The sequence below is a fragment of the Pollachius pollachius genome (assembly GCF_949987615.1).
Source record: "Pollachius pollachius genome assembly, chromosome: 2".
Taxonomy (NCBI): Eukaryota; Metazoa; Chordata; class Actinopteri; order Gadiformes; family Gadidae; genus Pollachius; species Pollachius pollachius.
Window position 1 is genome coordinate 1,364,984 of NC_136935.1, and position 20,319 is coordinate 1,385,302.

The 20,319-nt window shown below is 47.0% G+C and overlaps 1 protein-coding gene across 5 annotated transcripts; it reads left to right on the forward strand.

Moving 5' to 3' along the window:
* The first annotated feature begins 94 nt into the window (after positions 1-94).
* marchf5 (membrane-associated ring finger (C3HC4) 5) lies at positions 95-18,986 on the forward strand. 5 transcript variants are annotated; one of them, XR_013811569.1, is made up of 8 exons: positions 95-153; positions 439-510; positions 6,523-6,725; positions 13,510-13,640; positions 14,753-14,936; positions 15,020-15,186; positions 16,210-16,386; positions 17,452-18,986. XR_013811569.1 is itself a non-coding variant. In XM_079729298.1 (6 exons), exons 1-6 carry the CDS (start codon positions 467-469, stop codon positions 16,324-16,326), a joined length of 846 nt encoding a protein of 281 aa, XP_079585424.1. In that variant the 5' UTR covers positions 110-466; the 3' UTR covers positions 16,327-16,715. The 5 variants fall into 5 exon arrangements, 2 of the variants coding, with proteins under 2 accessions (XP_079585424.1, XP_079585425.1); XR_013811570.1 differs by having other exon boundaries at positions 110-510; positions 17,456-18,986; XR_013811571.1 differs by having other exon boundaries at positions 110-510; positions 17,452-18,985.
* Positions 18,987-20,319: the final 1,333 nt, after the last annotated feature.

Here is a 20,319-nt window from a genome sequence, read left to right on the forward strand (position 1 = left end):
ATGCGATAGCTGTTTGAACTACATGTCCCGTGTTGTCGGCACAACACAGGGCGCTTCAAGCGTCAACGTCGTCGTTGTTTTGATGACGCGCTACGTCAGGGCACGTCGCGCTAACCCAGGGGCGGGCCGTCCACGCAGCAAACGGTCATGCTGGTGTGTTCGAGATAAATAACGTCTTTATCGTCGCCGTTTCAATTATGTTTTGAAATTAGATTGAAGGTCACGAATGTGTGATATTAAGAGTGGGACGACCGAAGATGGGCCGTTTTTAGGGATACACTAATTGGCAAGCGCGCGGCCGACTCTCCTTAGCAACACAAAGGCCGTTTTAGCTTGTTAGCTACTCTCAGCTAGTGATTGACTGCCACCGCAAGCTGCACTAAATTAACGAGCCTCCCTGGCAGCTTTTATAACGAATTCAACTTTGGCAACTTGCAGATAGGTGACCTGTTCCCATCTCACGATAATGGCGGAGCAGAGTGCCGCGGTTATGCAGCAGAACTTGGACAGGTGAGTTTGAGCAGAAGGCCAGTTAGCCTCCGTAAGCTAACGCCAGCTGAGCTGAAGTTTCACTTTGTTCAAACATTTCTTAATGTGTCACACGTGCTCCTAAAGCCCCCATGCATACGTGACCAGGTGACGGTGCCAAGCGGTCCTAGTGGCATGGGCTTCTTCTGGGAATGCCCCCAAACTGAGAAAGTCAGGGGACACTCCCGTCAATACGACTAGCATGTTGCACTACTCTTGCGTTATGTGCTGTTTTATGAACTATGAGTTCATAAACGTTGCGATTGTTAACCATTATGCAGAGTTACTGCGCCTTTCGTGAGTTACTAATGCAATTTAACAGAAACTCCATCAGGCAAATGCTCGAGTCACACGTAGTGGGCTCGTTGCTGTGTTCAGGATCCAGAAATAACTTCTGTCCTACTGGTTTGACATGCCAGCCTCTTGTCATATCATTCGTCCTCTATGACGAACTTGAGCCCCGTTTCTGCATTAAAGCATTACATCTCTCCACAGGTTTGACAGCAAGACCAATTCGGCAAACATTGCTGTTAACGCGATGAGGTTAGCTGAAATACTGTTTAAACTGAGTAAACCTGGCAGTAGTAATGGTGCCATGACACTCTTTGGAGGGCAGTTATTTGAACAACAATGGGGATCAAGTGAACAGTTTGGATACCATAACTGTCCCCTTCTATAATATATCAATAAATGTATGTGCTTCTTGGTCACTTGGAGACATGTGCACATAGGTCTATGTCAACGACATTTATTTTACACAACACTCCATAAATGCTTTTGCAGAAGTCCATGAATGAAAGACAACAAATATGCTATAGTGTTGCCAGCCTCAGACGTCCAATACTTATGTTGGCTAGCATTGATCAGCAGGTTTTTTTTTTTTCCTCTCACTCCATATTTCAATTGTTGATTGTCAGATGACACACCACATTATTGGGTGATGGTTCAATTCATTTCTTTGGACCTAGTTGTGTGTAGCGCTTAAGTTATTTGACTTGTGTAATGAATAACAGAGTGGATGACTTGTTGGCTTGACACAAACCAAACATTGAGATTAGGCAGCATGACAAAACAATTAATAGTCCAACTTTAAAATCAAGCCTTGGACTGGGACCACTTCCTTACGGTGTTTCTCTAACATAATGTCTATGTGTTCATGGGTCTGTGTCCTAGCCCTGCAGTCATGTGACAGCCGCGTGTGTTTGGGATTAGGCCAATAACCTTTGGCTGTGTTTTGAGAACAGATACCAGGAGGATGTATGCCATGGGCCCTTTATGGCTGTAGAGCCAGCCAGCTTCTATTGGTGATGACCAACACATGGCTCAGTGGGTGCTTATCTTGCCTGGCCACAAGCTGAATACTTTCCCTGCAATGGCTCTTTCCAAAACTGGAAGTGGTGACAGGTTCAAACAATTCATCTTGACCCTTTTCACAAGTCTTATTCTTCACTTTTCCCCGTCTTACTCTGTCATGCCGTGATCCTGATGACTTTATTTGGCGTCATTCAATGTATTTAGCGTGGATGTTCTATGCAAACATGGTCTACATTTCTTTAGCAAGCGATCAATGAAAACAAAACATAATTGTCTCATTGAGCGCTTATTTTATAGCATCCATTTAGAGAGGGTCAAGTTGTCACTATCACATTGACGAAGGACAATACAGGCTGCAGTCGTTCATTTCCTCTTCACTTTTTAACTTCACAGAAAGTTTCCGCCCCCAACTGGTTTGGACGGCAAATTATCGGTTCTGTTTAGCTGCTGCTAAATTGGGGAACAGTGGATACATTGTCTAAGTGAGGTTTCACCCTCGATAATAGCCTGACTCTTGTTTGACTGGGCTATTTTATAAGTACACTCCAAATCTAGCATTGTCTTTGATTGGCAAGCTGGGCCCTCGGAATCATATCGTTATAATACATCCTTTATCGTTATCATACACCTGTTGCAGTCTACTCACGGATGGACCCTCTAGGCATTTCAGACTTTTATTTTAATGAACTTCTCTGGGCCTGCTGCTCCGGTGCTTTACTGTGTGCTACAGGACCCCCAGTTTTCCCAGAGTCACGTGTCCCCGTCCATTGAAAAGGCTCTTTGTGGAGCGACCAGGGCCCTTCTTAAAGAAGTGAAGCCTGAGCGGGGAGAAGATGAGAAAGTGGCAGAGCTGTCCACTCATCTTTGTAATGCAGTCAAAAGACTATTGTCTATTTCTTCCACCGTGAGGAAGAAACTCTTTATTTTTCGCTTTTCCCCTTGGTGCAAAATAACACCCGTTTATAATAACGTCAATTCATAATGACTCTTAAATTGTATCCACATTCAAACTTGGCATCAGCCTATATAAGAGAAATATGGTTGCAAAAACTCATTATGGATGTGTCTCCAGAAGGAGTCCATTATGTGTTGCTCGTCACATTGGGCCAAGAGAGCCATTTGAGTTGCCTGTGTAGTTGATTGTAAATTCACCGTGCTCTGGCAAAGTCTTAGGAGGCAGCCCTTATCAGCCCATCTGTCATGTCATTTCTGTGGAAACTGTCCTAACTCCATCGAAACGTAAAGCTTTTTAGAGTAAATGCTTTTATTTCTTTTATTTTTTGTCTTTTAATTTTGTATCCTACAGAATTGCCCAGTATTCAAATAACTTGGGTTTACTTGAGATATGCCATTCCAGTTTAATTTTGTGGATATAAACAGATAGTTTTGCAATCACTATTAACCTATTCTCTCCAGGTACGAATGGTGCAGTGCACCAAGTCCCTCATTGTATTATCATCCCTGCCAAATTCAAGGTTATTTTTCTGGGGAACTCTTGTGACAGGTGTTAATCTCCATTCAGTCCCCTTTTGTAGCATATTGCATTGGCTTATCTGCTGTTTTCTGAGTGTTCCCTTCAGCAGGTTAGAATCTACAGCCAGCAAGAGATTATAGGTTTATATTAACAATATGGTTGAGGGTGGTGGTCGAGATCATTTCTTGGTAATGAACAACTTGGTATGATTTTACAGGCACTCAGAAGAAAGCACGCGCATCAATCAAGCATTCTGGTAATCATCCTTCATGCATTGAAAGTGTTGCGACTCCAGCACGTAATCTAACCACAGTCTGCGGTAAGAGAAGTAGCTGTATACGGTATCTGTCGGCTACAGGGGCAGTGGCTGGAGATTCGTCCGGTGAGGCCGTTGAGAGAACTGGGGGGGTTAAAGTTTCCGAAGGAGCCCGAGATTGATCATTCGGGACGTAGGCTGGCCGTGTCACCGAGCACCCTGACCCCTAGGCACCTCTCCTAGGGCGTCATGATTAATACAGCACCCGGGTAGTATTGGAAAATCAGGCAGCGGGCAGCAACCTGAGCCAAGAATCCAAGCTCACTGTGTCCGCTGCCTTTCACAGAACTACACACCCGTCCGCTCCTCCACACGGGCGTGCGCACCCAATCCCCCACCTCACTCAACCCCCCACAGCCGCAAATAACAGGCACCGCCATGTGCCCAGGACAGGAAGATGACAGAAGGCCAGAGATTTGACATCCATTATTCAAGTGTAGGAGCAGGCAGGGTGAATTATACATGGCAAATAATAGGGCACTCTCTACAGACACATCTTGTCCCCGCTCAGCCCGGTTCTCTGGAGGAGGAACTTTTGGAGAGGGATTTAGGCAGTGCACAAGTGGAGGAAGCACAGGGATGTTCAGTCCATTATCTAATTGTTTTCTGAGCTTCATGGTCTGGAGGGTTTTTTGTTTCCATTTTAAAAGGCTGTGGTGTAGAAGTTGATTCGTCGTTTCCAGGCACTGCGGCTGATGAATGCTCTGTTGTTTTCCTGTCCCTGTGAAGGGGAAGACGTTTTTGAAGGCCTCCACGTTCTGAACATACCTGTTGTGTTCCTGGGGCCTTTTCTGGTCAAGAGCACTGCTGGTGATTAGCTTCAGAAAGGGCCTGTTGTCGATGCGTTGGTTTCCTTTGGCCTCACCCTTTCTCTTGATTCCTTGGTATGCTGTCAAAAGATTGTCTTTGATAAGACATGAGAGGCATATTGTTAAAGATAAACAAAGGTTGTGAGTATATACTGTATATCTCTATTCATCTTGTTATCTATTTTAATTTATACTATTGGATTATGGGAGATGTGTAAATTCATCACGGTTTCATTCATCCACTGAAATGCCGTCTTTCTAAGCGGTTCAGTTTAATTATGGTAATGAAGAAGTAAATGTCATATACAGATAGTGAGGGGAAGGGTGAGAGCCGCTGTTACACAGCCAAATTATCTCCTAGCAACAAGCTTGTGGTCGACCCAAATTACTTTGAAATTGGATTTAAGAGAATATCCAGGGGCGTTCGGGATTCCTGCCATATTTTATACCTAGTTATCACACTGCTCAATGCCCCAAGAGCTATGGTTATTCCTCTTTTAAAACAGGGACCTAGCTAGCCTAAAGCCTAAATAATAAGAAAAACGACGTGTCCTGCAAGTACTTGGACTGTCGGACACGAATTCGTATGGGAGCAGCCGCCATTGACGGGCACCTCTGTTTCTGCATTATCAACTGCTCGGTCCCAGCCTATGAATATTTATCCTCGTTGAGTCACTCTCTTCATTAGGAATGCCACTGGTCTGGATTCCGGAGCTGAGCGCACCCAGCGTAACACGGGTGGGGATCCATCCAACCACCACTGTGCTGGTGATTAATTATGGAACGGCAATATAGCGTCTGAGAAGTACTGCAGTACGTTCAGTGCACTGGATATCCAATATACTCCCAGATGTTCGAGATGGAGCGGCTTTAATTCATCACTGCCACACAGGGCTGAAACCCAAAACCCCCTCAGTCGTAGAGGCCCATTGTCTGCCACAATTAGTTTGAGGGTTGCACAGGACGCTAGCCAAGATCTCACGGAGCACCATTCAGATGTGTGCTGGGACATGGTATATTCTAGCTGTCACTTAAATAAATAAACGGATGCTCTTCTGTATAGGGTTGTAAATGAATATTTGAGCTGCATGACATGAGATAGAAATGTATTCTGGTCATCTGTCTAGGTTTCTAGTGCTACAGAAATGAAGTAATCTATTGGCGTGGTTGTTTCCTTATTACACATTTTTCTGGCCATAGGGTGTCGCCTTGGGGGTGAGTTCAAAAGTTCCAAATTTTTCTTGCTGATTGTCCGGTGTTGTGGGTCAAGGTTCCTCCTATTGTTGTACATTGCACCTGCCTCAGCATCGTCACAGGTTTCAGTCTGTCCTTCATTTGGGATGATTGAGTGCTGCTCTGATATTGCTAGAGCTGTGCCTAATGAGGCCTAAATCGCAACGGAAATCTGATACAGATAACAATAGCTTGTATGGTACATGTTTAGCTCTTGGCTGATTAAAAAAATAAATGAGTGGAGTCATTGGCCTAGAGTGTTTCTGTGTAGGGCGTTCAGCCTAGTTATCCCTGAGAGACTTTGATCACTACCTGCTACTATGAGCATTATTCCAAGTACAGTAAAAAGGCACAGTTGCCACTATCGGAATGAACTTCCTGCCAAGTCTGGTTCAAGCTACTGCTTTGACTTGTGTTTGAAGAGTGACTTTGTGTTGCTGACTGCCCACTTTTCCTCTGAAAGAGGACATTTAGGATTACATTACGTTGCCTCTCTATCTGTCTGCCACTCCCCCCGATGGCTTTGGACAGTGCAGTCACAGTGGTTTTACCTCAGCTTTGAGTTCAGCTTAATTTACACCAGACCTCAGCCTGCTGAATATGAATGGCGAAGGTTTTAAAGAATAATCCATTGCTTTAGCTTAGTTTATCTTGTATTTGCCATTATTTCCAGTAAAATAATAAATGAGTGTAGTCAGGTGCAACCATTTAAACACAATGGTTCGCAAATTTAATGTTATGAAATAACCTAAGTCGTATAATGATTTGATCCAGAAGTTGCGTGGCAGGAGCCGCCTTCTCCCGTCTCATGTCCCTGCTCCAACGCTGCGTGTCTGGTTTGGTTGCAGGAGCTGCTGGGTGTGCTTTGCCACGGACGAGGACGACCGCACGGCCGAGTGGGTCAGGCCCTGCCGCTGCCGGGGCTCCACCAAGTGGGTGCACCAGTCCTGCCTGCAGCGCTGGGTGGACGAGAAGCAACGCGGCAACAGCACGGCGCGCGTGGCCTGCCCGCAGTGCAACGCCGAGTACCTCATCGTCTTCCCCAAGCTCGGTGGGTAGCCCCCCCTGACTGCTTTACCCCGGACAAAGCTCCATTAACCGACAAAAGTCATTAGAATGAGATTATCATTTTCCTGGCGCCGTGCTGAAAGTGTTAAGCCTTGAGATTATATTAAGAAGTGCCTTATTGGATACTCTGACTTGCAGGGACTGTTAATAATTGAGTTGCAAGAAGCAGGCCTTTTTTCTCAGTTTAAGTTATAGTTCAACAATTCCAGTGCCACATTATTTGTGTGAAACACTAAGTAAATAAATAACTATATAAGAATAATAAAACAAGCCTTTCCAAGTAAGTAAGCATTGCAGTATTGGCTTTTCCTGGCCAACCACTATTACGTTTGAAAAATTGCATTCAAGTTGGCATTACTATGAGGGCTTCTTCTGAGTGGAACTCTTTAGTAGGCAGCAGCTGTAACTAGCACCAGCTCCTGAATCTGTTTGGTTTTTCATGCCCGGCTAGATGTTTGTTTACTGGGCAACCGACGTCATCATTGCGGTGCAGAGTGTAAATATTCCCCTTCAGCCTGACGGGCATCAGAAAGGGCTCTCGCGCAGTGTGCGGACAGGCTTCATGCAAAGAGACAAATGGCAGTTTGGAGAAAACGCTGCTGTAATTAGCTTGACACGTCAGAGAGAGACAGGGGGCCTGTTTCTACTTAGTCATCTGCTAAATACTTGCCCACTGCAGCCCTGCCTCTGGCCAGATTGTGGGCACTTTCCTTACTCAATGTATTTCCCTGCTTTTTGTTTGTACACACAGTTAGAGGTAAAATAACCTCTAAATAATTTGTTTTAGTTTTGCTCCAAACAAAATGTTTTGTTGATGGAGAATAATTTTCTACAGCTTGCCAAGCGATCGTTCTAGGATGGAAAAGAATACATGCCATTGTGTCTAAGACGGAGGTCCTGTAAAGAGGAGGGCAATAGGTGTAATTTGAGAGCAGAAGACAATGTGTTCACGTGGGACCCAGTTGGTAAACAGGTCTGTGTATATTTATAGGAACCGAGCTGTGCTGTCAGTCAGTTCCCTCGATCTGCTGGTTTAGGCCTGGCTGTCTTCAGGGCTTTCCTCTTTTGTTACTTGACCTTTCCTGCATTTTCAGAGAGCTGCGTTTTGCACCTGGCTATGTTTGTGATCCCTCAATCACCAGATTGACTTCTGCAGCTTTAGTCGGCTTAACTGCATCTATGGTATTATAAAATGTATGTTATTGGCTCAACTATAAATAAAATAATGAAATAGAGTACCTTATTTGTTGGGTTAAAAAAAAAAATGAATTATTCAAAACATTCAATTTTTTTGTCAGGTTCTTTCACTGTACCCTGGAGGACAGATGTATTGGTTCATATCTCAGTTAGGAAGACGGTTATAAATCCGAAAGACATTTAATTGGCATAGTGCAATGTGTCACCAAATCAGGTGTTGCCGCTCCCAGCATCGGGCCCTCAGGTTGTTTAAGAAGCTCTGCGGGTATGTTGTGTTTTTCTGTTAGCACAGTGCTACCTCATTTAGAGTTCTTGTCTCGGGCCGCTTCCTTCACCCGCCATGGTCATCAACAGCCAGCCAGAAAAAGAGAAAAGTTGCCACACAAAGTTAAATGTTAGTTTTCCAGCTCATCGCCCTCTCGTTTTTAGTCTTTATTTCTGCTCAATGTCCTCGACTGCGCAGCTGGTTTGGCAGCAGCAAATGTACAGCGGTGTAAATTTGGATAAAGGCTTCCTCTCTTGGCTGAATCGTGTCATGGCACACATGAGGAATCGTAATGTGTGGCTCATTGTCTCGTCGGGCCTGGCCACGAGTGACCCGAGACCTGTGTTGATTTGGATTCGGCTCTGTTGTAGTCTGTCTGGTTTGCTCTAAAACATCAACTCACACAGTCTGAGGTTTGTGGTTGCAGGCTTTGTGTCAGCACCGCCTCTTGTTTGGTTGATTTGAGATGAGGTCTGGCAAGGTTCAGGCTCATCTTGTTGCAATCATCTGGATGTTGGGGGAGCGAGAGGGCGCAAATGGGTTCCGGATTATGAAATAGAGATTGAAGTCGGGGGGCTCTTTCAGTCGTGGAAATTGTGTTTTGGCTCCATCTCCAGATCCGAGGCCTAATGATGTAGTGCAGTGTTGAACTCCATGGTCTAACGTATGGACATTATAAGCCGCACGCTAGTATTCCTTACATATTCTTTAGTTGTTTTATGACTTGATAGCACTTTCTGGGGTGAAACATTTGTTCCACCATGATTGACAATTGTTCAAACAATGGACTAATATAGTAAAAGTCACTTTGGCTCAATATTACATAAAGCTCCTACCCTATCATAATTATACTTTGCACAAGTATACTTAATAACATTGGAGCAACCTTGTTTCCCCAGTGAAGCGTGACATTCTATGTCCTCAGCCAGTGATATGCTTTGAGGGAAAGGCGGTAAAACCTGGCTGGAGGGGGTAACCACACGTGCCTTCGCTATTGTTGCAATTTATTATCCGTTTGGATCATAATTAACAAAGCTAGTGGGGCTAGATTAGAAAAATTAGTGTTGTATTGTTTGCTCTAATGGACATTCTTTCCTATCCATTTTACTGGTGTCCTTTTTGTCACATCTGTCCTTGGACGGGAACATTTGCAAAAACAATAGTGGTAGTCACGCAAGACTCCAAATGGGTTTATTTGAGACCAGCCCTATTGATGTATGTAATAAAAAAAAAAGAAGGATAAAAAAAAGCAATCCCATTTGTGAAATCCCTTTGCGGCAGCAGGCGGTAGAGGAGATGTGCTGGGGGGCGTGCAGCTGGGAGGGTGGGGGAGGTAAAGGGAGGTAAAGGGAGAGGAATGAGGCCGGGGGAGGGGCCCAGGGGGCTCGGAGGATGACACAGCAGAGGGGAGGGACGGACGGAGCTGGACTGCTGCTCTGCGGCTAAATCGTTAATATCTCCACAGCTTCTAAAAATAGCCCCGACCCGTGGACCAATCAGATCGGGGATGCTGACACCTGGCTCAGCAGTGAAGTCTGGCCAGCGTTCCCAGACTCGTCCTTCACACCCGCCTATATCACGGACTCTTTACGCAGCACACGCATGACGCAGCATCGTAGGGACGGGGCCGTGGGGACACGAGGTCTGACACCAGGCGGCGCGGCGTGTGACGGCTGCGTCATAACAGCTACAGACTGGTGATCGACCGGTATATCGGCCGGCCGATATAATCGGGGGATATATGCGTTTTCTACGTGTATCGGGCGTTTCTTTTCCGCCTATTCTTTTTATTATTATTATTTTTTCGGCATGATTTACAGAAAGTTTAATTAATGTTCCTTTTTTAAATTGAGACTTGTAACATTTGTTATGGAGTGAGCAAAAGCAGTATCGGCTCCAAATGTCGGCTCAAGAAAATTGGTATCGGCGTATCGGTCATCGGCTAAGGCTGATGGAAAAAAATCGTTATTGGCCCTAAAAAATCCATATCGGTCGATCCCTACTACAAACCCTAGCTGTGAAATGCCTGACCTTGCTGCTGGTGATCATTGTTGCTCAGTTTCTCCACTTCCTAGAAGTGCTACCTACCTGGGACCTCCTGAGGCGTTAGTTCAGGCCCGATTAGGACATGACGTCCAGAAACTTATTTACAATTTGCATGTGTTGAGTGTTGTTGACCGACAATTTGCATTTAGATGTAAATGTACAATCCTTAATCCGAAGGCCCTCTGCGTTTTAAACTTTAATGTAGCGTAGAGAAAAGCACCAATTGAGACAATGCACTTTTCAGTCAAACAACCAGTGTTTCTAGTATTAGCTATGTGAACTAGCTCTGTATTTCTGCTCTTTCAAAAGGTGCGGCAGTAGTGTTACACTGCATCAGAGGCATCTGCTTTATTATAGACTCGGTCGCTCTACGTGAATGATTAAATTACAGTCCATCATTTATATCACATGTTGACAGTCTTTCGGAGGTGGCCTTAGGAGGTTGAGTGATTTTCTCTGGGTTGCTCTGGAGGCCAGCCCATTGAAGCAGGCCGGACAGGCATTACTCACACTGGGATCCCTTTGGCGGGCCCTCTGTCTGCTATAGGATCAGATGGAGGATCAACCGGAGCTAAAGAGCACCATTTATATTAACCTGTGGTTTTCATTGCGATCTGCGGCTTAACATGGCCGTGATGGAGGTGGGCGTCACGGCTGGCCACGCACGCAGGCAGGCTGGATGGCTCTAAGCCGTGCCCCCCCCCCCCCCCCCCGTCTCTCCATCAGCACCTGCTCTGGAGCCGTGGCCAGCCGTGAGAGGTTTGGCCGGCGCTCTGAATGTGAGGACAGCGCGTCCTTGCCACGCCTCCTTCGCTCCTGCGTTCAGAGAGTAAACAAGTCGGCTGACGCATCGTGCCAAGCCCTGCCTCCCAGTGCATAGGAAGTCCCCCTCCCTCCTCCCGTTTCATTATTTTAATTATGGAATTTGCTGCCAGTGGCGAAAATGAATTACCCAACTGGCCAGATTACCGACGGCCATTAAGGGCGACCTGTTTTTCTCCGGCCATGTTGGCCTGATCCGCAGGGAGGAGGTGGAAGGGATTCTGATTGTGTCATCAGAATATGTCAGATTAATGCGCCTGAGCGCCGCAAGATCAATGTGCTTGGCAACCGCTGGTGCAGTAAAGCGGTGTGCTGAGAAGTGTCTGGCTGGGCAGCCGGCAGAAGGCACTCTCTGCTCCTGACATACTGTGGAGATGAACTTCTCCATTGTGCAATTAGACTCTGCAATGTGCCAACCCTTCACCACTTTGTCCATGTCCTTCAGTGAGGGTACTGTATATATCCTCTGCTGATTGGTCTCCCAATGTCGGGGGCACTCACTTAAGGAAATCAGTTTTGTAGAAAATGTGTGTGAACCTCGGCAGGGTCGCGGGTGATTTGTGGGGAGCACAAAGTTCTGACTTGTTTTCAGACGCCTGAGACCATAGCCTCAAAATAACCCTTGGTTCTAATTTGAGAAAACCACCACTATTAACGTTCGTCTAGCGGGCTGACACATCGACTCCCGGGGCGGCACCGCAGAGCAGCTTTCATACGACACTAATTCCCTGCTCAAACTGATCCGGCTTGTGTGAAAAGACAAAAAGTCGCGAAACGTGGGTTGACACCATTTCATTAAAATGACGCCGATTGAATTATGGATTACTTTTTAAAATGGGCCACAGGGTGAATTCCCAGAGTCACCCGGCTGTGGCCTGTGTAGTCATTCCTCTCTGTCCCTGCCCTGTCAACTATGGGATGTTTGTTTTACGTTGCAGAGGCGGTCTCGTCTTAGCTGAAAAGTTGATCTAGGCTGAGAATATGAAGAGATCTGATTAGTATGGAGCTAGTGCTCAGAAGTGAAAGTGTCGGAGCCTCATGATTTCAAAATGTCTCACTTTCAAAGACCAGTGGATTCAGTGCTGGTCAAACAATGCTTCAGGATCCAGTCCAAAGGCGATCAAAATGACCAATATTTATAGAGTAGAAATAATGTCAATATGTACAATTATTCAAAGAAGTTATAACCATTGTTATATTACTTCTAGATAGATTTTAATTATTTTTGTGAGTCGTGAAAAAAGTGTTTTTCTCAAACAATAGCTGAAAGGATATGTAAGGCATGATGAGTGTGTCCCTGCCAGGTGTGGTCATCACACTGTAGCTGCTGCCCTTCACTACAGCCTCCTCCAACGCTGGCGCTGCTGCCCTCAGCTTCATCCAACTCCTGAGCTAGTTATTATTAGGCTCTGCGTGGGACTGGTGCAGTGAAGAAATCCGGTTGCCTAAATATTGCGTGGTCTTCCTGGAGTTGCCAATCCCCGGGTGGAGGACATGGATAGGAGGGTGTCTCAATGCTGTCCTGCTCCTGAGGTCGTATGTTCTCAGGTGTTTGTTAGAGAGGACTCGGTGGCTAAAGTATTTGGTCTCAGGCTAGACCTTAAACTATGTGGATTTGATATCGCTGCCTCTTCCTTGTTTTCAGTTCTCAACCCAACTATGCATAACGGCATGCCTGATTGAGTGGGATATTGCTGCTCCATATTATACTAGTCTACTTCATTGTTTAGGTCTCCAAGTGGACTCGTATGTTAGCCAAAAAAGACCTGGGAGCAACCGTCGGCCCCAGAAGTTTCCCCTGCGGTCTTTGGGGTAGCACCTGAAATACCACACACTTGTTGTGTTGATGCGTGCAGATGATGCCTGATGATGCCTGTGAAAGGGACACGGGTTGGGTTTACAATAGAGAGACACGCTAACGAAGACACAAGAGACGATGTCCACAGCGCCATCACTTTTCCTGCGGGGTATTTTTGCCTTGCTCAGAAATCGCCATGGAAACACAAACATGCACAACGTGACTCACTGTGCGCCGTCAGATTCACCAACTGAAACCTTTTTAAACGTATGTCTATCTTAGTCCTCACTGGAAGCTAAGACGATTCATGGAATCGTCTTCTTAGAGTGGGCACCTGGTGGACCACTGCTGGCTCCACTGCCTCTGGTCTCTCCCTCCAGGCCCAGGCTCCAACAGGCCTCTGGTCTCTCCCTCCAGGCCCAGGCTCCAACAGGCCTCTGGTCTCTCCCTCCAGGCCCAGGCTCCAACAGGCCTCTGGTCTCTCCCTCCAGGCCCAGGCTCCAACAGGCCTCTGGTCTCTCCCTCCAGGACCAGGCTCCAACAGGCCTCTGGTCTCTCCCTCCAGGCCCAGGCTCCAACAGGCCTCTGGTCTCTCCCTCCAGGCCCGGGGTCTAACAGGCCTCTGGTCTCTCCCTCCAGGCCCGGTGGTGTATGTGCTGGACCTGGCCGACCGACTCATCTCCAAGGCGGGGCCCTTTGCTGCAGCAGGCATCATGGTGGGCTCCATCTACTGGACGGCCGTCACCTACGGGGCGGTGACCGTCATGCAGGTGGGTCCTCACGGGGCCAGGGGACCAGCATGCAACACTGTTTCATTGCATTTTAACCTCTGAAGTCCACAGGCCATATTGTTGTAATTAAAGATGGTTCTTAAAGAGGATGTTCTTAAGTATATACATGCTATTGCCTCTTAGTCCTCGGTAGCTTCTAATTTCCAGATCCCATTCGTGTTCCTTTCTGTTGTTGATCTGCTCTCTACACACGCACCCTCTTTATTTGTTCTTAAAAACGGAAAATGATTTTCGTTTGGGATGCGTCCGCCCCCAGCAGGGTTGAAATTGCTGCATCATTGTTCTCTATTCTGCAACGATTTAGTCTTTGCTTCTTCCTGGCGCATAAGACAGCGCACGGAAAATAGCCCCAAACCATTAGCGTTGTGTCAAATGGCGACTATTTGGACCAATATTGCGATTTAATATGCAATTTCTTTTTATTTATTAAGTTCCTTATGTTCTGTTTTGTTCACTAAAAAAAGCTGTCTGCCCCTAACCCTCTGGGGGTCCCAGGTGGCCCCTAACCCTCTGGGGGTCCCAGGTGGTGGCCCCTAACCCTCTGGGGGTCCCAGGTGGTGGCCCCTAACTCTCTGGGGGTCCCAGGTGGCCCCTAACCCTCTGGGGGTCCCAGGTGGTGGCCCCTAACCCTCTGGGGGTCCCAGGTGGCCCCTCACCCTCTGGGGGTCCCAGGTGGCGGCCCCTAACCCTCTGGGGGTCCGAGGTGGGGGCCCCTAACCCTCTGGGGGTCCCAGGTGGTGGCCCCTAACCCTCTGGGGGTCCCAGGTGGCCCCTAACCCTCTGGGGGTCCCAGGTGGTGGCCCCTAACCCTCTGGGGGTCCCAGGTGGTGGCCCCTAACCCTCTGGGGGTCCCAGGTGGCCCCTCACCCTCTGGGGGTCCCAGGTGGCGGCCCCTCACCCTCTGGGGGTCCGAGGTGGTGGCCCCTTACCCTCTGGGGGTCCCAGGTGGCCCCTAACCCTCTGGGGGTCCCAGGCGGCCCCTAACCCTCTGGGGGTCCCAGGCGGCCCCTGACCCTCTGGGGGTCCGAGGTGGGGGCCCCTAACGGTGCAGTGCGGTCTGTCCCTAACCCCCTCCCTCCGGTGGCCCCCAGGTGGTGGGCCATAAAGAGGGGCTGGACGTGATGGAGCGAGCGGACCCCCTGTTCCTGCTCATCGGCCTGCCCACCATCCCCGTCATGCTGATCCTGGGGAAGATGATCCGCTGGGAGGACTACGTGCTGCGGCTCTGGAGGAAGTACTCCAACAAGCTGCAGATCCTCAACAGCATCTTCCCAGGTGAGGGTGAGGCGGCGGACTCTCTTCTACCACTGTTCTGAGCAGCCACTGTAACCCCCCCGTCCCCCCCGTCCCCCCCACAGGGCTGGGCTGCCCGGTGCCCCGTATCCCGGCGGAGGCCAACCCGCTGGCGGACCACGTGTCCGCTACGCGCATCCTGTGTGGCGCCCTGGTGTTCCCCACCATCGCCACCATCGTGGGGAAGCTCATGTTCAGCAGCGTCAACTCCAACCTGCAGAGGACCATCCTGGTCAGTCACTACACACACACACACACACACACACACACACACACACACAGACACAGACACAGACACACACACACACACACACACACACACACACACACACAGACACAGACACAGACACACACACACATACACACACCTTTTTAGAAAAGCTTTTGGCTAAACTGCTATTTTAAATGATTATTTTTTCTGTTTTTCCTTTTTAATCTAGTTAGTGTTTATGTTGTATTTCTTTTAATGTGCATTGTAGCACTTTGAGGTCATTAAGTTGATGTAAAGTACGTTATAAATAAAATGTATTATTATTATTACACACCCATCTACACACACAGACACACACATCTAGACACACACACACACATCTACACACACACACACACATCTACACACACACACACCCATCTACATACACACACACACCCATCTACACACACACATCTACACACACACACACACACATCTACACACACACACCCATCTACACACACACACACCCATCTACACACACACATCTACACACACACACACACACACACACACACACACACACACACAGCCCCCCCCCCATCCACTCTGCCTCAGACCCCCCAGGACTGCTGTTTGTTTCCTTCCAGTGGTGGTGTGAGACTCAGAAGGGTTCCCAGCCTCGCCCCCCGCGGCCGACCGCGCTGTGAGACTAATGAGTTTTGGGTCAGGCGGCGGCGCGCCGTCCTGACCTCCTGCCCGTCGTTTGGGACCACACATGGCGCTCCCCCTTCTCGTGGAACGGCGGGGCTCATGTGGCGGCGGCTGAACCCCCTGCCCCCCCCCACGGCCGGCTCCAGGGGGGCGGCCGTAGCCCCGCACGCGTTGTTAAACAGCGCTACTCCCGTGGAACGGCGGAGTCGCTGTGTCGGAAACCAAACGGCTGGCGTGAAGATGAAAGTTGACCACAGATGGATGGGCCGATGTCTCCAACACCCAACATGCTCCGAGTTGTGCTCGGGTCCGTCTGTTAACCCTCCCCGTGTCTCTTGTTCTCCCCAGGGAGGCATCGCCTTCGTGGCCATCAAAGGGGCCTTTAAGGTGTACTTCAAGCAGCAGCAGTACCTGAGGCAGGCCCACCGCAAGATCCTCAACTTCCCAGAGCCGGAGGAAGCCTAATGGGTCCGTGGTGGGGGGGGGGGTGTGAAGAACAGACAGAAGAGCAGAAGCCAGTGACCGGTAGGGATGGGGATCGAAACCCGGTTCTATCAAGGGCCCGGTTCCACTTTTTTCAAAACCCGAAAATCATTAACGTTTGGGCTTATCGATACCACTACCGAGTCCCGTCGTTCATTTATTATTATTTTTGTCCCGTAGGTCCTGTAACAGTGTCGTGTCCCTCGAGTCGCGTCACAGCATTTAAATCAAATCAATCCATCACTGCAGCGTGTCCACCAATGCTTTTGAATGGAATTGTAAGCAAACGGGTATTACAAGTAAAACAAGTGAAGTCTGGCAGTTAACTTTGCTCGCAAGGATGGCTGAACGGGCAAAAAGAGCGAAAGTAATTTATTGTAAAGGGGGGAACACAACCTCAATGGCCAAGCACATTAGCATTGTGCATCAAATAAAGGCTAAATGCAGAACCTTCGACTGTCTCTGAGTTGAAAAGACTCCTCCTGTCCCCTCCTTCTCCTGTCGCACCACAGACGGGCCCGTCTGAATCATCCACTCAAAGTACGAGCGGTAATCGCACACACAGACATTGTCGCTAGTCCCGTCAGTTAAAAATAGTAATCCAATTGTGAAATCGGTGTTGTAATCGGAGCATACAAGATATTTATCTTGAAAAGTAAATAAAGTTTCAGATGTGCTGCGGGATGATGTGTTGAGGTTGGCTCAGTAAAACGACTGACTCATGATGCGTTCAAATGTAACAATAGAGAAACGGTAATTTAGTTTTTCGTGAGAAACATGAGTAATACCGAATTACTCATGTTTCTGTATTACTAATACAGTTGTATAATGCTCTAATATTAGTATATATAATTAAAACTACTGATGTCAATAGTTATTAAGAATTACATATTTAATTTAAAATACAATTTATTTCCTAAATATTTTCGTCGTATTTCCACAGATTAATAGAAAAGTATCGATAGTGGTATCGATAAAGACTCGGATCGTTAAGGAGTATGGAAAATGGTATCGATATGAATAAATATTAATGATCCCCATCCCTAGTGACCGGGCCCTCCCAACCTCCTTCTATCACTCTCCCCCCCCCCCCCCCCTCATCTCCAGACAGACCACACCTCCTCCCTGATGTCACCGTGCTGCTGCTGCAACCGACATTCAACGCTAGGATGATCACCAAACCCACCGCCATCGCACTTGTGTTTTTAATAACTGTTTGACGCGACCGCGAGCTGGGGACTGAGACGTGAGACTCTGAGAGCACATGTGGCACAAACACACGGACACAAGCGCTTCTCTCCAGGAAGGTACTGCGGGTGTGTTGCTGTGTGTAAAGCAATCACTCCTCCAGTACTCCTGTCAACTTGTGTGAACGTATTTTATGATGATCGGGGAAGAAATAAATGACACAGGCACATGTATTTAGAAAGTTTTATAAAAGATGAAATTATTAATAAATTGTTTTATAATGTTTGTTTTTCAGATTTAAAAAGTCCCCTTTACGTAAAGGGGAGGTGTCAAAGAGAAATATTATTTTATGTGTTGAATGTATTGGTGATGAATAAAATGTTAACAAATGAGACTTAAATGATTAACCACAACTACCAAGCGTTAAGCTAGAGGAAAACTAACCGCTTCAACCTGTGCCGGAAGGCCGAGAGCTTATGTTCTCTGTAACCATGTCTGCTCTGTATTCATCTACTGTATCCTATTGAACCACGGCAACCAATAGGCTGCTTAAAAGCTGGCATTTCAGACACTTCCTTCAATGTAAGGTTTCGGATTAAGCTACATGTTCGTAGAAGCAGGCCCTGGCGACTCAGGGAAGAGAAGCTGTTGTACGATTATTTTCATTCTGTGAAGAAAGCGCCCGAAAGAGGGCTGTGCTGACTGGATCTTTCCAAGACACCCAAGATGGCTTCAGGGCAATCGGCGCATCTCCCCAGGTGACGGGAAGCAGGCCCAGCGCGGTTCCTTCCCAGAAGGGTTTTCTTTCAGAGCCTGTCCAGTGACGTTTTCCCCTGGTGTTTATGTTCCGCTTACAGTTTTAAGTGCAATTTCCATTTTTTTTTTTCCTCTTGTTTTGAAATCTGGTGACTCTTTCGGCTTGAGTGACTTCAAGGCCAGGCCCGGGTGAAAGTCTTCTTTGGACGATTGGTTGGTAATTATCTAAACATCTGGAGCAGGACATGTACGTCTGATTTAGGAAATCCATCAGTTGTACTAATATGATCATGTAAAAGATTTCACATTTCTTGGAGCAAAGACGTCCTGTATAATAAATCGACTGCAGAGCTTCATGGATAACGGTCTCCTGTGTGATCTTGATCGATATACAAAATAAATTAAAATGCATGGGTCATTGTTAACTGGTCTTGCATATGACTTTAGAAATAAAATACACGATTAATCACTGAACTTTAAAGTGATCTGCATAACTCTACAGAACCAAGCTAGGAGCACCTTTCTGGTGGAGCCATTAAACCCCGAGAACGACTTCTCGAGGCGCCTAAACCTTAAGCCTCTTCTATAGTGGTACCATGTGCTTTGTTTCAGCCAGAGGGGCCTGATACCCACATCACCCATCAGGAGGATGGAACTTCTGGCATGACAAGTCTTACTTTCCACAAGACAATGTAAAGATGCCAAAAGAGAAGTTTCTAATCTGTTAAAATACATTATACAATGTCTACCGTCATGGTCAATGTGAATAAAAAAAAAATTTCAAACTGAAGTGGATGTGTAACATTGTTGGGAAAGATTTTAAAGAAGTTGCAAGGAAGAGTTCGATTACATCATTTATTAATTATAAACAGGAGACAAACTACAGTGTTGCATCACTGGATATGAAAATTGAGGCAAAGTATGTACCTTTAATGCGTTAGTTCGTTTTTTACACCATGATGTACATTCAACTTTTGGGTGGTTGGTGTGTAAAATTGGCTTGCCGAAGGCTGGAATCATTGGGCAATGTTTGTTGACCTTCTGTTGCTGCTGGTTGACAAGATAGTTTCCACCAGAATCAATCGTTTCTGTTAACGTTGCAACGGATCATGCGCTTAAGAGGTTGCATTTGGGATCAAATCAAATTCATTAGGGACGTTATTCGCTTCGGTTAGTCAAGAAATAATAAAACGCTGGAGAAGCTTTTGGTAAATAACTAAATAAGCATGGTTTTCATTTGTATTTTGAACACTGCAGATGGTCGAACTACTAGGCCTGAGAGAAACGGTACACGGTTGGATGAACGAAAAAAAAAACCCACACAAAACGGACTTTGGCCGTGAAGTGACAGCATTTCCCAGCCAGCAGTCTGTTGACTTGGCGAAGGCCGGTTAGCACCTGAGAGTCGGGCCACGCCGTCGGCCCAGCGAGACTGCGCTATGTTCTTCTAGGCTGTGAGAGAACCATGGACCTATTAAAAGAAGTGAGAACGCGGTCCGCTGGGAGCACAGCATGCGGACATGGCTGCCGTGGCATTACTAGTAGTCAATAGTACGGAGAAAGGTGATTTTAACATTTTCAAACCGATTGCCGGATCCCACGTTTTATTGCTTAAATGACGGAAGTGCATATGGGATGGTGGTGTCAGAAATGACTTTTTTTGCGCGTCCTTCCTGCAATCAATATATGTGTATTCGCTCTTATCATAACGCGGGGTCGGTGCTATAGCTGCCACAGAGTGAGAGCAGCTTAGTTAAGAAGATGCGGGATAAATGACATGGCAGAGCAGGCTATAGTGTACATGAGGCCTATAGCAGATATATATTCTTTATCCAAAGTCCAAGTCTAGACAGCCACAGCAATCCTTTAGAAAGGCACACACTACGCCCTCTAAAAGCAAACTGAAGAGCCTAAGCAATAACGAAGACCACCCTGTCTTTAACTGGCCAATAAAAGGAGAATCCTACTGACGCTTTGACAGATAGTGCTAGGGGAAAGGAAGTATGTCAATTAAAATCATTTTATTTACTG

Bases quoted from the DNA above. Each gene is read 5' to 3' on its own strand.
- marchf5 (XM_079729298.1), top strand. From the start codon at position 467: ATGGCGGAGCAGAGTGCCGCGGTTATGCAGCAGAACTTGGACAG. The intron at 13,641-14,752 runs GTGGGTCCTCAC...GGTGGCCCCCAG, and splicing joins GGGCGGTGACCGTCATGCAG to GTGGTGGGCCATAAAGAGGG. The intron at 14,937-15,019 runs GTGAGGGTGAGG...TCCCCCCCACAG, and splicing joins CCTCAACAGCATCTTCCCAG to GGCTGGGCTGCCCGGTGCCC.